The 16,504-nt window shown below is 42.8% G+C and overlaps 3 protein-coding genes across 3 annotated transcripts; 1 reads left to right on the top strand and 2 right to left on the bottom strand.

Annotated features, from left to right (window-relative positions):
- Positions 1-96: 96 nt before the first annotated feature.
- On the bottom strand, positions 97-2,548 carry avpr2l (arginine vasopressin receptor 2, like). Its single transcript, XM_020650400.3, has 2 exons — positions 842-2,548; positions 97-722 (listed from the first exon to the last, which is right to left on the bottom strand). Exons 1-2 carry the CDS (start codon positions 1,659-1,661, stop codon positions 643-645), a joined length of 900 nt encoding a protein of 299 aa, XP_020506056.1. The 5' UTR covers positions 1,662-2,548; the 3' UTR covers positions 97-642.
- A 1,031-nt stretch (positions 2,549-3,579) lies between these two features.
- pnpla8 (patatin-like phospholipase domain containing 8) lies at positions 3,580-13,751 on the top strand. The gene is made up of 10 exons (XM_065951441.1): positions 3,580-5,001; positions 6,029-7,149; positions 7,289-7,438; positions 7,547-7,698; positions 8,536-8,630; positions 8,719-8,890; positions 9,009-9,066; positions 9,268-9,462; positions 12,202-12,397; positions 12,515-13,751. Exons 2-10 carry the CDS (start codon positions 6,181-6,183, stop codon positions 12,787-12,789), a joined length of 2,262 nt encoding a protein of 753 aa, XP_065807513.1. The 5' UTR covers positions 3,580-5,001; positions 6,029-6,180; the 3' UTR covers positions 12,790-13,751.
- Positions 5,009-6,022, bottom strand: akap14 (A-kinase anchoring protein 14). The gene has a single exon (XM_029280495.2). It carries the CDS (start codon positions 5,889-5,891, stop codon positions 5,244-5,246), a length of 648 nt encoding a protein of 215 aa, XP_029136328.2. The 5' UTR covers positions 5,892-6,022; the 3' UTR covers positions 5,009-5,243.
- Positions 13,752-16,504: the final 2,753 nt, after the last annotated feature.

Here is a 16,504-nt window from a genome sequence, read left to right on the forward strand (position 1 = left end):
TTTGTAATCAGTGGAGTGACATTTTGCAACAGGTTCATTACATGTATGCATAACAAATTGCAGGTAAATTAAGAGGCTGACACCTGTTCTGTAAATAGCAGCATTTATTTAGGAAACACTTAAGAAACATTTATCATACAGGAAAAGCAAAGTAATACAATCCAAATCAGTTAAAGCAAACAAAACTCTTGTATTCAATGAACATTAGAGCAGAAATTCACATTCATCAAGTTAAACGTGTACTTGATTGAAAATAGGCCATTATATAAAAAGTCTGCCACAGTATTGAATGAAGTAGAGTATTGTTCCATGTAGAATAGTTAGGGAAAAAGGGACTTATGCTGGTATTAATAGATATTTGTCTGAAAATGGGAACATAGGCATTAAACCCACAAAATACTCTAAAAACAAATGATGTTAAACACAGAAGTGTTGACAATAGATAGTCATCATATTTTACAAATGTACAATATTATAAAGGAGCTTTTCCATCGCACTCTGTGCTTTGACTCATACTGAACCCATCATTTGGTTTGGTTACTGGATGCCAAATATTCTTTTCTTTTCCAGGATTGTATCTTGAGTTTCATATTGATGTGACACATCTGCAGTAGGTTCAGTTGAAATGCTCCGCCATACGGTTCAGCTGTAGTAGAGATAAATCCAAGGGTTGGTGCAGCTGTTGAGACCTGCCAGCAGCATAATGATGGCAAACACAGGGCCTGCGGGGGGGAGAGAGAGACACACACACACACACAAAGAATTCTGTAAATCACATGTTCTCCAATATATGACACAAGCAGATTAAACATCGAAGGCATCTGCGTCATTTTGGACAGACCTTGGGTAGGCGCACTCGATGGGCTCCAGGCAGACCACAACTGGACAACAAAAAACGGGCTCCAACAAACTGTGTATGCCAGTATAATCACAAAGGTCATTTTCACAGTCTTCAGCATGGCACTGGACACCCCCTTCGTGCCAGCGCGCCCTGCCTGCAGCGCCTTCCTCTTCATGTTGAAGTAAATGGTGGTGCAGATCCCCACTTGGCAGTGGAGCAGAATGACAGCAGGCAGGGCGAACACGGACAGTGTGATCCAGCTGATGTAGATTCGGCTCCCCCACGGTTCGATAAATGTCGCCCAGCAGTCGAACTGGTTCTCCTCCACCTCCCGGAGAGAGAAGATGAAGAGCTGAGGAGAGCTAAAGGCGAGGGAGATGAGCCACGCTGCGCCTATGGACAAATATCTCCTAAATGGGCTCTTTAAGAATGAAACCATCGGCTTACACACCGCATGGTACCTGTCTATGGTCATGGCTACTATCATGTACGTGGAGGCGAACATCCCAACCACCTGTAGGTACTTTACGGACCGGCACAGAAAGTCTGTGCCGCGGAACCTGTGCGTAATTTCAATCAAAAACTGCGGTAACACTTGGAAAAACGCCACCACCAGATCCGCCAAGCACAGGTGTAACAGAAACAACTGCGTCCTCGTGTTTCTTTTTCTCTTCCTCCAAAGTGTTACCAAGAAGAAAAGATTCCCACATGTTGCGAGCACAAAAACCAAACCCAGAATCCCGGCTCTGATGAGCGCAAACCGTTCATCCACTTCATCTCCATGCGTTGCTTTGTCAGGGCTGTTTCTGCTAGAACCCATTGAAGCAAGGATACTCTGTGTCTCCTGTATATTTTTAGTGACTCAAATATTCAATTTCCATCCATATTCTAGGAGCAGTGTTGCAGTGTTGGCGCATAGACGTGTCTCTGCATTTTGCTCCTGTGCGCGCGTGTTGCAAGTGACTCATGTGTTCGAGGAGGTGTGTCAGTGTATCCATACAGTCAGTGTACTCTGTGATGACTGACTTTCTAAGTCAGACCTCAAGTAAATACAAATAAACATATAGCCTAGAATTAGACTGGAAATTACAAAAAGTACCAACATATATAAGTATGTAATATGGAAATCTATAAACTCAAAATACGTACCCATGCAGTATTATTGAGAATAAAGTATTAATACAGGTCTGTCTCTTGTTTTCAATCGAGAGAATTATAAACTTGTGCTGTGTTTCAGCTCATGTTCAAACATTTCCTGCTGTAGTCATGCTTGCTCTCTCCCTGGAAGCTCTGTCTGAACCAAGGTGTTACTCATGGATCTGTTCTTGGCCCCAACAACCTAAAAAACGTCTGTGATGAAGCTTGCACAATTTATATGCTACATCTCTTCATTTAAGGGTTTACAATGTAGTTCAGCTGAGTTCAGAAGTACTACTCAAATGAAAAAAAAAAAAAAACATGACAAAGTAGCACTCGATTGTAAGTGCACTGTGAGGTGTTGCCATTATCTCTTAGTTTCTTACATCTTTTTAAATCTTTGGTCCTCTTGGTCTCAGCTCATGTTGTTGGGTTCTTGTGTTCCTGGGTTCTTATGATGGTTGGGTTATATATGTCTGGTTGTGTATCGTGCACTTTGGGTTCTTTTCTGTTGAATTGTTTTTAATTATTTTTGGTATTTTGCATCTGTTATATTCTTACTGTTGTAATGTTTTTCTGTGTTTAGTTTGCTTTGTTCTTGCTGTTTGTCAAAGCACTTTGTAAACCTGTGTTTTTAAAAGGTGCTATATAAATAAAGTTATTATTATTATTATTATTATTATTATTATTAAAGATCTGACACTGAAATTGCAGAGGCAGAGAAAGCAGTTCCAGTAACTGAACTTTTGGAAACAAATTATTTCACATGAACAGAACTAGAAGGTACCACTCTTCATAGGACAGGGGTTTGATAGTTGAACCTTGATATCTTGTTCTTGTTAAAATAAATGTTGTTATACTTATCAACCCTATCAGGATAAATCCCAGTTGATATTTCCGACCTCAGATCTCGTCTTTACAATATGAATCATCATTTCACACAGCAGTTATACAGTTTGAATATGTTGAAAATGATGTGTCAAAACACTTGATTTTTTTTACAAAGTCAATTTAACGTAAAAATACCACAGTTTTGCATTATGGACCCATTTAGGATCTTTTCAGAACGCTCTGAGTTACTTTTTAAATTGTATGCTTTTTAGAACAGCTGTTTTTCAGACGGCCAACTTTGGTTTTAAACCATATGTAAGGACGTTTTTATATGACGTGAAATATGCTACTGCATGAGAGTTTAATTAGGTTGAGAACACTTATGTGTCAGCACTCTCTAAAGAGGTTAAATCCCCATCAGGTCTTATATTAAAAGCACCACTTTACAGCAGAATAAAAGTGTTTACCACCCAAAACAAAAGATAGCTTTAATTCTCTTTAGATTATTTTTTAACCATGACAACCAGAGTTGTTTTCATTTTTATATAACTGACCTGTTTAAATATGTTTAGGAGAAAAGTTTTGCATAACTGAGGACATGTCACTTTAAATGACAGATGGGAGCTGCTAGCTGACTCCCAGAAGTCATATTAACCAATTCAGTCACCAACCTATGACTGACTAAATACAGTATTTGGTCAAGTCAGTGCAATCTTACTACTTACACTACAAAGGAAAGATCCACTGTGTCAAAGTGCAATTATACTCCCTTTATCACACATTTTTAAATAATGCTTTACAATGCAGCATAATAGAGATGCTTTTCACAGAACATGTAAAGACAAGTGACTAACAGTACAGTACAATCACCCCAACAAAGAGAGGAGATACAGAGGTTACACCAACTCACCCATAAACTAAACATAATATATAATCCCTAGGTGGAGTGGGCATAGAGAGAAAAGATGATGCCTGATGTAAGCGGCAAGTGAACTGAAGCGTTTGTCTTTAGAAATAATAATTGGACCTGAAAGAACAGCTTTTCATTTTGAAGTTTTTGAAAACAATGGCAAAAGATGGAATGGTTCATGCTTTCTACCTTTTTTTGTTTTTGTTTATGTGAATTTCCATTATATAAATATAAAATGACACTAAGCAAATCCCTTTGGAAATGGTTACACCCTACTGTGATAATGTTTGAAAAAAAGTCAGATCTCTTCGGAGATCCAGTTTAAGAATGTGAAGCTGTTGAGTTTCTTTTCAAAGGAAGTGTTTTTTCAAATGGATTTCTCAACACAGTTAGGGTTTTCATTTCTCACAAAGTACATGGAGTCTTTTTCTACAGGAGACTCCACATGTGTTAAGCTTTGCCAGGGCAGCCCCCTGCCTGCCAAGATCGGCTCCGTGTAAAATGTCAAGCAGACCATCTCCTACCATTGACACATACAGGGAACCAACCTGCGGCTCTCCAAGCACTGACATGTCATGGAAATCAGAACCAAGCTACAGTATGGCAGTGATTCATCTTGGCTTTTATCGTTTCCATTAACTCCCAGTATGTTTCCCTTCAAAAGGGCAATTGTGAGTTGACATGCTTCAAACCACTATACAATTGTCTTCTCTCACTTTGAAGTCTGGCTCTGGTGAATCATTGGTTACTGCACTTCAAGGACTGCCCTGCTGGAGATGTCAAAGACTCAATTAAATGTCACCTTTTCAAGATACAAATGTCATTTGTGTTACCACTGAATTCCTTTCGCTCTGAAAAGTGGATTCACCTAAATATTGCTCTCCGTGGTGCTGAAATACTAAACATATTACTGTAGACGTGGTGAACTCAGGCACATCACCACTAGCCCACAATAATAATGTTGAAATCCAGCAAACCACACATTATTAATGCATTAAACCCTTTGTTGAATCCTGCATATTGAGGTCGTGTGGATTCTTGATCTCTGTGTTCGTCTCCTCGAGTGTGTAAATGTGTTAATGAAATGTATGTTGTTGACATCTGCTGGCCAATATTGATCATTGCGCTGCAGTCTGTAAATCACTCAGCCGTCGTGGACTTACGTCACTTCCGCTTTTCTTCCTGTTTATTGTCTCTAACGCGCCCAGCAGCTATACATTTGTTGCAGCAGCAGCACAGTGAATGAAACATATGGCAGCAAATTCAACGATTTTAAAACATGGTAAGAATTAGACATGTGTTGATAATGCGAATGTTTTTTTTCTTTTTTAAAAAAATCTGAGACAAACTGGCAATACAGTGCTGCTAAAAGGAATCTACTTTGGAGCTAATGGCTAATGCGAAGTCCATCCAGAGGTGTTTAATGCGTCTATAACTGAATGTTTTAAAAGAAGGGGTCAGCGTGAAGTCTTCTCTTTCCGTGTGATGTGTTTTGAGGGGGAGGGGAGGGGGGGTTGAACTGCTTCAAAGGTCCATCGCTCTCTGGAGCAAAGTCTTGCTCTCGATAACATCCGCCAGCCACTTCTCTGTGAAGCGGCTCCTCCCCGGCGTGTGTACGAGCCGGTTCGACTCCACAGTGAACAGCACCTCCACGGGGGGAAGAGTCCGTGGCTTGACTTTCGAAATGGCCACGACAAAGTAGACGCCCGCTGTCCCCTGAATGGGTTTCCGCGGGGTGGGTGTGCTGAAGCGGGCCCGGTAGTGGTAGAAGGTGTCGTGGTCCTCCTCCTCCTCCTCCTCCTCCTCCGTGGAGTGGAGAAAATCCAGACTGTAGAGCCAACAGGGCTGCAACTCCCAGCTCTGGATGCACTTGTTAATCAGACTCTTACCCACTTCTGCGGTGAAGTCTTCGCTCGCCATCCAGTTTATATTCCCGAGGTCACCGTTTGGAGAGCTACCCACCTGCTCTTTGGTGTCGCTGCGATGTCTCTCCTTCAGATGTTCGACCAGTCGAGCAGACTCGGCTGAGAGCTTCGGGTTTGACGCGTAGCTGTCGACCTCCATCACGACTTCGGCTTCGAGGAACAGCAGCCCGGTGCCATGTGGGAGTTGCAGCCTGTGGACGCTGTTGCCAGCGTTCGTGTTTTGTTTTGTTTGGGATATGGTTTCCATGGCAACCAGGATTGACAGGGTGTCACATGGGGCCTTCTGTTGGATCACTTTCAATTGCAAATGCAGTGTTTATTACTCTTACTAAGAATGCTTTGTGTCTCTTGAGCTAATTTTCATTCCATCCTTTTTTATTCCAGGAGCAGAAGTAAAATTCCAACGCTCCCAATTTCACCCCAAAATGGAATTTATTCTAAAACAATTGTAGCTGATGGCATGTAGTCTACAAGAATGCTGCTTCATTCATTCCCCTGAAGAACTCAACTGCGCTTTCAAGTGAGCGAGCAGACGCATGTCGCGAATCAGGACCACCCTCGACAGTGTCACCAAGGCAGTCGGAAGCACCGACCTCATGTCCAAGTTCTCCCGCCTCAAGCCTGGCAGCACCGCAGTCGACGGCGCTCAGTCGGAAAAGGCTCTCGTCAAAGCTGAGAGCATGGCCTCCAACAGCGCAGCTGCGGCCCCGCCGTCTGCAGCCGCCATGAAAGAAGAGGGAGAAGAAGAGGAAAGGGAGAGGATTACAGCAGAGGAAGAGCACGTTGCGGAGAACCCTTTTGTCGTCACAGTGAAGTCATCAGCTAGTCTGGCTTCAGCAGCGACTGCGTCTGCGACAAGCGCGTCCTCTACTGTGGCAAAACAAACTTTGCAGCTGTTTCACCCGGCAGCTCTGTCCACCAACATGGATGAGACCTACAGAACTCTGTCTCTGCATATCAATAACTACTTTGGCACGAGTTCACCAGTTGAAGAAGAAGAAGACAGCAGGCCACCAACACATCAGCCCAGAGGAGCTGATGATCCCGTGTCTGAGTCCATTCTTGGCTGCATTCCTAAAAAAACCGGGGACCACATTCCTATTTTGTCTCCAGTGTCAGAGGCTAAAAGTATTGAAGCACCCACTACATCTCCTCCTTCTTCAGAAAAGCAAAGTTCCCCCACCGACACCCTCGTTCCTGACACCTCTGCATCTGAAAGTGCACCTCAGTCCATCCCCATCCCCGCGCCCGCTGCCTCCCCTAAAAAAGGCTTCAGCCATTATCTCTCCTACCCTCGCCCCAGCGTTCAGGCGTTTGTCGGCAGCTACATCACGCCCCTGGTCCCCAAATTCAGAAGTGAATCCAAAAGCGTAGCGGCTGAAAAAGGAAAGTCGTTGGCAGTCACTGCGGAAGAGTCCGCCATGGAAAAGGGAAGAAACAAGGCGGACGCTGAAGAGGAGGAAGCGAAAAAAGCAAAGCAACAGCTCTTGAGTCAAAGAGAGAAGGTACGGTGTTTGGGGGGGGAACTCTGATGAATTCTTAGTGCTTTAAAAAGTCAAAAATTACAAGTTTCAAATAAGATAAAACAAAGAAAAAACATTACAAAGGAAAGCCAGTTGTGATAGATATGTTTTTTTCTTGCAGATAATAGCCAGGGTGAGTGTAGACAACAGGACAAGAGCTCTGGTGAAAGGCCTGCAGAGAGTCACCGAAGTCAAACTCCTCATCAGTCGAGTGGAGGAGCTCAGCGGTCACCTTATGGAGTTCCCTGAGACGCGAGGTGTCGCAATCAAGGTTTGTGTGTTTCAACTGCGGTGTCATTCCATTTCAGGTGCGTTGTCAAAGGTGCATTCTTCACAGTAAACTGTGTGTGCGCGTTTCATTTTGGGACCTTTTTTTTAGGAGAGTGTGTTGCCCTCCCTGCTGCGTTTGCGCCAAGCCAAAGACCTCCCTCTTCAGGCAGCGGTGAGAGAGGCGCTGGCCCTGGTTGGCTACAATGAGCCAGTGAAAGGCCGAGGGATTCGGGTACTCGCTATTGACGGAGGCGGAACAAGGTAATCTGATTAATGGGAAACAAACGTAGAAGTATCTGTGGCGTCTAACGACTGTTAAACAATGACATGTTCATTATAAATAGATAGAGACTTTATTTATCTCGAGGAAAATACAAAGCATCCAGTAGCAGCTTACAAACAATATGTATATTAACCCGAATGAAGATTTAAAGAAACCCCTAAATTGATCAAAATGAAACCTGTAGAATTAAAAAATGAGACATATACCGAGAACATTTACACAACCAGTGCTGCTATAAGAATATAACCTATGTACAATTTAAAAACACTGGCAAAATTAGACCTGTACATGATAGAGTAGATTGCATGTGATAGCAGCATCTGACAAGAGGTAGTGCAATTCTTTAAAAGAGTCGGTGTGATTGGGCTGTTATGCTATCTGTAAAGATATGCATTAAAGTGTCAAACTAGAGGCTGTCTCTTTAAGTGCTAAAAATGCTTTAGTCTAAGAGTCACTGTGTGCCTCCCCCCTGCCATTACTGAGGTGTTGTACAAATGTATGGCCAGGGGGGACGATAGAGGTCTTAAGTCTGTCTGTGGAGCAGGATTGTGACAGCAGTCTGCCTCTGAACACACTCAGCACATAAGGAAATAGTACCAGCTACAGAATGTAAAATGTACCAACAGTAAATCGAGAGAAAAAAAGAACTGCCTTCATTGTTTGAATAAGGATTGAAAAATGACGGCCACATATGTAGCAGCTATTACTGCAGATCCAGTGTAAAAGAACACCACAGCATGTTAGTAGCGGTAGATCAAATAAAATGGCTACAGTTTTGACAGTTTAGGTTTACAAGCTCTGTCACTTTGTAACAGGGGACTACTGGCCCTGCAAACTCTCCAGAAACTGCAGAACATGACGGGCCAACCAGTCCACCAGCTGTTCGACTACATCTGTGGAGTCAGCACAGGTAAGATGTCACCACGTCACGCGTGTAGTTTATCTGACATCTCAATGTATGTAAACTCCTGATGCTACAGATGCCATCTCTGCTTTAGGTGCCATTTTGGCCTTCATGCTGGGAATCTATCAGATCCCCTTAGAGGAGTGTCAGGAGATGTACAGGAAGCTGGGTGCGGACGTCTTCAAACAAAATGTCATCGTTGGAACCGTTAAAATGGGCTGGAGTCACGCCTTTTATGACAGTGAAATATGGGAAAACATCCTCAAGTAAGCCAGCAGGAATCTGTCACGCTTCGTGTCTTTCAAATCCTTCACAGCCGTCTTTCATGGTTCAGATCTTCTCCTAATTTTCTGTGATTTATTTAATTATGTTTCGTTCCTTTAGGGAGAGGATGGGTGAGGGGATTATGATTGAGAGTGCCAGGGACCCAAACTGCCCTAAAGTAAGTCACATATCAGCTCTACATTGTTAGGGTCAACGCTCGTACCATTTTCTGCTTTCATAAATTAGATTTTAGACAAGAAGATGTACATTTCCCTGGATACTTAACAGGATAAATACAGCAATGAACACTTCACAGAATGGTACAAACCAGCTTGTTGAGGCACTCTTAAAATACATCCATTCCCTTTGTGTCCACTAGGTGTCAGCAGTGAGTGCCATTGTGAACAGGGGTTTACCTTTGAAGGGCTACGTGTTTAGGAACTACAGACTCATGCCAGGAGTGAGATCCCACTACCTTGGAGACTGCAAACACAAAATGTGGCAGGCTATCAGGGCCTCGTCTGCCGCCCCGGGATACTTCCAGGAATTTGTGCTGGGAAAAGATCTCCATCAGGTACGACACTGAAATGAGAGAAGTGGAAGATGTCTCAGCTCAGCAAGTTCGATAAAGGTCAGCCTAGGTATCTTAAAATGAAATGTTGATTTGATTATGAAAATAAAGAGACACAAAATACAGACGAATAAAAACTGATGCTGCCCACAGTGAGCCCTCCTGAACTGGCAGGGGATCTGCGCCTTGCTCAAGGGCACCTCTGCAACCTTCCCGCCCCCTACAGACTTAGCTCAGCGAGCGCTCCTGGCCTGGGGGAAGAGAGAGAAAGTGAAGGGAATGAGAATGAAGGGTTGTGTGTGTGTGTGTAGAGAGAGAGAGAGACCTTGGAGACCGTCTGCTCTTTCATTAACATCAAAGGCCTCATCCTCTTTTGACCTAAGCTCGCCATCCTGCAGAGAAATGAAAAGCTTCTGATTTGATTCCCTATGAAAGCAGATGTCTAACAGCGCTCCTGTGTGCCCGACAGGCATTTTCAAGTGTAGCAGCGTGTTTATTTTGTGGGTTTTCTATGTGATGGCCTTCCCAACCCTCCTTTGCAATCTCACACTTAAAAATGACAAAGTGTGGATCTTGGTTTCCCTTCATTTGAGTCACAAAGGCTGCTAGAAAGGAGGAGAAAGGACACATTCTGTCCAGGATAAAGGCTGTGAAAGCATCTGATTAGACTGTTATTAGTTTCATTTAGTTTTGATCATCATGATGTGGCCTTTAATGTGTGTTTTTATGCAGTTTGATTATTAGGTCAGATATCTTTAGATGGTTTTTGTGGGCAGCAATCACATTCAAGGCTCGCTTTAATTTTCATAACCTACTTAGGCAAATTAACCTTGTCCCTTTTTCTAACAAGTGCTTCTCTCTGCTCCTAATGTAAGAGTCCCTGTTCAGTGTTTTAGTCACTAACAAAAAGCTAATCTCTGCTCCCACGCTGCATGTTTACTGACCTAAGCCTTTTTTCGCAGAGACTTTTAATATTAAAATGAATGGCTGATTAGCTCTTAGCTAAATAAGCGGTAAAAAAAAAAAAGTCTGGACTGAGAAATACAAAAAGCACTTTTCTGTGACCTCCGCCCCTGAAAACATTTCTAATGCATAAAAAAAAAACAGAGAACACCTCATAGTCTGTAACTAGCATGCTGAATAGCTAGTTGATGTTATCGCCTTCCAGCTTCATCTTTAATGAGATGGAGGTAAGAGGTGACACACGGAGCCATGAGTGTGTTTTAGGTCCATTCATTTCAGTGGATTTGTTTTGAGTTGTTTCTCATGGACTCTGGGGCGACAGCGGGGACGGAAAGATGGAGAGTGAATGAGTTGTGCGCGGTGTTCCCCTACATTCCTCACGTCGTTTCATCGACAGTTTGAGCTGCCATCGCCACCCACCTCTCTCACTCATGCTCTATTTTTCAGCACTAGCAGCGGTATTTCTCAGGAGAATACTGCGGTTGCAGGGCATCAGAAAATACATATATATACACGTAAACACAGGGAGGAAAGAATCGCTCACAGACCCGATGTAGAGGTAGAAGTGTGCGTGAGAAGATTGCAATTTAGCAGCATTTTGTTTGTTGTTTTGATTGCATGAAGGCTGGGTGTCATGAAGGCTGGGTGATGCCTCAGGGTGAGAGGTCGAGGGTCAGAGCTGAGGAGCAGCCGGGTAATTAACCTGCTATCTGTAGCGTGCAAACTGTGTCCTGATGTTTGAAGAGTTTACACCAGAGGGTAAACAGCTTTATGATTACGCTTACGGGGGTTTCAGGCAGAAGTTCAGTAATGATATGAGAGCAGTGGAGTGGACATATTTACCCCAACTCTCCCACGCCAACGCATGGAAATGACCTTTACCCCTGCTCTGCTGGGGTAGGATCAGACCTCCTGCGCGACACGCTCTCCAACACTATTAATCCAAGACAAAAGGCACTACAGCGGCTGGATGGGGTCCAGAACTGGACTTGTTGGGGGAAAGCCTGAGAGAGAGAGAGAGAGAGAGAGAGAGTGAGTTCAGCTCTAAAATCAGCCCAGTCATCCATTCAGCTTGATTGTTCTCGCTCAGTTATTGCTGGCATTATTCACATCAGCATCTCTTCTAGTGCTCACAGCCAAATGATCTAGTCAAAGGAGGCAGAACAAGCAAAGCATTTGCATCCGAATTCAGTCGAGATGAAACGCAAAATGCTCTCAAATGAGCTGAATTTAAAAATGATGCAGCATTAGCACTGTTTACATCGCTCAAGTACAGACACAATGACTTCAAAATAACTTATAAGAGCTGCTATGAAGACAGCTTTTTTTTTTTTTGTTCTTGTTGCCTTCTGAGTAAGCAGGGCTCTTTGCCAGCACAGCACATCTCCAGCCAGGGAGCTTCATTTCCTCTGGACTACAGCTACGCTCTTGGACGGCTTTGTTGTTCACATCACCTCGTTCGACCCCTGCAGAATGTCACAATAACTATATTAAACCCTGAGGCATGTTGATACATTCCAAGTGTCCCTTCTTGTGCGTTAACCTTGGTTTGTAAGTTGATTAGATAAATGAAATGCTAAAGGTGACTTTACAGCGTAGGGTAAGATGTAAAGATGCCTCTGACACATGAACATGCTCATGGTAGACATTTGAAATTTGATTAAGCTCTGACCTAGATTTCATTAAAGAATACATGAATGTCTAGTTTGAGATTGCAGATGGGAGCATTTTTGCAATCTTCTTTTCTTCACTTCCATTGTCATTCGTCCTCTACTTCAGGATGGAGGACTCTTAATAAACAACCCCACAGCGTTGGCCATCCATGAGTGTAAGTGTCTGTGGCCCAACACCCCGCTGCAGTGTGTGTTGTCTCTGGGAACTGGGCGGTACGAGACGGCCGGCAAGAACGGCACCACTTACACCAGTCTCAAAGCCAAGCTCACCAACGTCATCAGCAGCGCCACGGACACAGAAGGTAAGACAACAGACATATCGGTATCACTATTTTAAAACCACAGATTTGAGATGAATTGTTGCAGCTTCCTACAACTAGCTCTTCAGAGGCTCCACCCCCTTTCTATCCTCCTTTCAGAGGTGCACACCATGCTAGACGCCCTACTGCCCCCGGACACCTACTTCCGCTTCAACCCCTACATGTCCGAGGACGTCCCGTTGAACGAGAACCGCACGGAGAAGCTGAATTTCCTCAAGAGCGAGGGCGAGCGCTACCTCGAGCGCAACGAGGCCAAGCTGAGGAAGGCGGCCAGCGTGCTCGGGCAGCAGAAGAGCACCATCCAGAGGGTGGCAGAGTGGGCCAAGCTCAAGGCCGACATGTACGAGGGGCTGCCCTTCGTATCCAAGCTGTAGGTGATGCAGTGGCAGCACATGAGTGACCACAAGGGAAGTGGTTTTTTTTTAAGGTAAGAAGACATGGAGTGAAAAATCTGACGGGTTAAGTGCTGAAAGGGGATTAAACTGGACACTTGTTTTAAGAATCTCGTGAGGTAACTGTGAAAGAAATTCTTTGTTCTCACAGTTTCATTATCATCTACCTAAAACTCAAAAGACTTTAAAGCTATAGTTGTGTTTAAAAAAAGATGTTTATATAAAGTAAATAAGAGGGTCAATGAAGGATGGAGACAGAATGATTTACTTTAAGAATTCAGAAGGTTTGAACAGAGTTTGATTAACAGAAAGACAAAGTATGTTGTCATAAATATATGTATTTTAAGATGGTCATGGAACGCACAAGAAGTGTAGCACTGATGCATGACTTTACAAAAAAAAAAGATATAGAAGAAAAACTAGAAGTAGAAACGACACTGCTGTTCCTTGACATTTTACTAACTTGAATCCATGACGATTGCACAGGAAGAGGAGAAACTGCCTGATTTTTAACACTGTACAGAAGACAGACCTCATGCACTTTGTAAAGCAGGACTCTTAAACAAGGAAATGTAAATAATATTTGAAGTAATTTATTGGAGAATCATTGAAGAACATGATGAAATCAGCATTTCACTGACCTATACTAACATGAACTGTGCAACCACACTGACATCTCTTTTCATACTCGATATGAAAGTATCAGGATGTGCTGCTTGTTGTCCATGTGGTGAAAAGCATGTGTTTTTTTTTATTGTGCCCATGATATGAAGCTTACAAAGCTTTTGCCTTTAACTTTGCTCAAGCCTGAACTCCTCAGCCTGGATACTCTTTTTCATTTTGAGAATCCCCGTTGTCCTTATTCCTCCCACTCTGTTGCTTCATGGATTGCAAACAAAAGGAAATTTCATGAAACAATAAAGTCTTGTTTTTTTAAACATTGATAGAAACTCTCTTTTTCTTTAGCTCTCTGTCTGATTCTGCTCTAAGAGAAAGAATATGTTAGGACTGAATGTCATACTTACCCCCCCCCCCTACACACACACACACACACACACACACACACACACACACACACACACACACACAGAAGCACACAATAGATATGTCACAAAGGAATGCAAAGTGTCTCCCTGTGATGAATTGCTTTTTTGATTCCAGTTGCACACGTTGATTTTTCTGCTTCATTGTTTTGATCCCATTGAAAGATCCACTGAAATTCCTCTGTGTCATTCCTCCCAGTCACTCTGATGTTTCCCCAATCAACACAAACAAAGCGCCACAAGCAGGCCGAACCCCACAAAGCTCCTCGAGAATGACACATGTCAGAAAGTTAGAGAATCATATGCCAAGAAATTCACTTCACTTGCCTTGCTCCTGGTTTCAAACTGTCAGCGTTGTAGCAGACTTGACTGATAGATTGATGTCCCTTTTTTCTTTTTTCTTTTTTTATCAAATGCCAGCTTGAGCTTCACCCAGAGACAAGTTCTTCTTTAGGCAGAGTTGTCTGGGCCTTCCTCCAGAAGGGTCTGCAGGGAAATTGATGATTTGAATCTCCTACCGTGACTGAGAACGGAACAAGAAGAGAGTAGATAGTCCTGACAAGTTAAGGAGCTTCAATCAGCACTGAAAAACATTAAACTGTTTTCATTGAGACATTAACACTCAATACGCAGTGGAATAAGAAGAAGGAGAGAAAAGAAATAAAGGCAAACAATAGAATGTAGAAAATTAAAATATCAGCCAAAGCCAACAATAGACTGTGTAAAAAATATATAGAGCTCTATGAATAATTAATATTTATTATAAATAGCCTTGCTCTTGTGTCATTACTCACATGTGAGTGATCTTCAGCATGCACCAACACATACATGTTTTATATTTAGTGTTTTGACTATTGCCTACCTTTGAGACCATTATTCCCTCAAACATTTCAAGTTCTAACTTTTTTTTAGATTTCATAAATTATACCACTCAACAGAACTTCTAAAAAATATATCTAAAACAAAACAAAAATCCAATTCCAGGGAGTGCCGGATAGCCTAGTGGTTATGTCGCTCACAGAGGCCTTGCTGCAGCGGCTGTGGGTTTGAATCCGACCTCGGCCCTATGCTGCATGTCATCCCCCCCCCCCCCCCCATCTGTCATACATACATGCTGTTTGTTTGGACCACTTTGGAAATAAAAATCAATTATGAACTAAGATTTGGATGTTTGCATCTGAAACATTTTCAGCAGTATCATTTCAAACAATGCCACTTTCATTGTTTGTACTTCTTACACAGCTGGCATTAACTTTCAGAGAAATCCATCTGGATTTATACTGCAGCATTACCTCACACACCTCTCCTGATCTGAAACAAAACTTTGAAAACAGAGGCTTATTTGTTGCTGTAAAAAAAAAATTCCTCTTGTCAAACCCAGCAGCATTAATATTATTTAAAGCTCGTGTTGGGCCGTGTGCAGCAGACTGAGCGTCTCCGACAGGCACAGTGGAGGCAGACAAATGAGGTGAACATGAGATTAATGCTCTCTGGCGATGATCATCCTTTTGCCAATTTCCTTTTCGCATGGAAGGCCAAAGTGCCAAGGTAAAGTGAAGTCTACCCGGCTGTGTTTACATGGAGAAGTGTGAAATTTATATATAGCTCATACCACTGCACTATGACTGGCTTGCTGTGGCAGGAGCTTGTCTTCCTCCTCTTCCTCCTCCTCCTCTTGCAGAATTGGATCGTCTGGTCTTATGGTGTTCCCTAGCAACTGGTATAGTTCCCTCCTCGTTTACAATCATCTCAATGTATGTGTGCCCACGTCTGCCTAAAATTGTCCCTGATCTAGCTTGAATGTGTTATACAATTGACCTCTTTTCTGATTTTGCTGCTGCAGGTAGGTGAATAAAAAAACAAAAAGGAGCGTGCATTATTTGACCCTTTAAGTTTACTTTTTGTTTCGAACGTGTCATTAATTGGCACATGCTGTTGATCAGTTCAGCGCCTCCTTAGTTTGTTTCGTCTCCTTTTGCAAACAACAGTGCGGCATGTTTGGAGAAGTTGGTACAAGTTGTGTCAAACTGTTTGGCCCCAGCTCTGCTTTGTTTTTGAACACACCGCAACACCGCAAACCTCACCCAATAGGGCTGTAATTGCAAGTTCAGAAAAGGCAGTTGAGCATGTGATCGTAATCTATGAATCTACAGAGGCTTCAGTGATGCAAATAACACAAACAACATCCCTGAGGACTGTTTGGAGTGTGTGTGTGTGTGTGAAGCCTAAACAGGAATAGAAATGAGGGGTGTATCCAATATGTCACTGCAGAGGAATAAATATTAGACATGGAAATTATCCGATCTAATATCACTATCGGGTGCGATATTGACATGATTTATATGTATCGGATATCGACAGCGCCGATCCACTTAACTGATCAAGAAAGATGGTTGGGCGGTCCGCTTTGAAGATGTTCAGATTGAACTGCAATCAAAAGTAGACCACTCTACCACTCTCAAACTTCAGTTTAAAAGATTTAATTTGAAAACCTGACAGTTGTTGCTGCTTCCCGTTTGTATGTGAAGCCCGCACAGTGCAATGTCGGGTTTACTACAGCTTTGTGTAGCCTCACACATAATACCAACGACAACAACATCGTTAGTTATGATCATAGAAATATCAGAATCCATATCGGTACGCGTATATCGGAT

Source organism: Labrus bergylta, chromosome 23, assembly GCF_963930695.1.
Source record: "Labrus bergylta chromosome 23, fLabBer1.1, whole genome shotgun sequence".
Classification (NCBI taxonomy): Eukaryota; Metazoa; Chordata; class Actinopteri; order Labriformes; family Labridae; genus Labrus; species Labrus bergylta.

Coding starts and splice junctions, on each gene's coding strand:
- avpr2l (XM_020650400.3), bottom strand. CDS start 1,661: ATGGGTTCTAGCAGAAACAGCCCTGACAAAGCAACGCATGGAGATGAA. Junction 723..841: donor ATCGAGTGCGCCTACCCAAG/GTCTGTCCAAAA, acceptor TCCCCCCCGCAG/GCCCTGTGTTTGCCATCATT.
- akap14 (XM_029280495.2), bottom strand. CDS start 5,891: ATGGAAACCATATCCCAAACAAAACAAAACACGAACGCTGGCAACAGC.
- pnpla8 (XM_065951441.1), top strand. CDS start 6,181: ATGTCGCGAATCAGGACCACCCTCGACAGTGTCACCAAGGCAGTCGGA. Junction 7,439..7,546: donor CGCGAGGTGTCGCAATCAAG/GTTTGTGTGTTT, acceptor CCTTTTTTTTAG/GAGAGTGTGTTGCCCTCCCT. Junction 9,067..9,267: donor GGGACCCAAACTGCCCTAAA/GTAAGTCACATA, acceptor TGTGTCCACTAG/GTGTCAGCAGTGAGTGCCAT.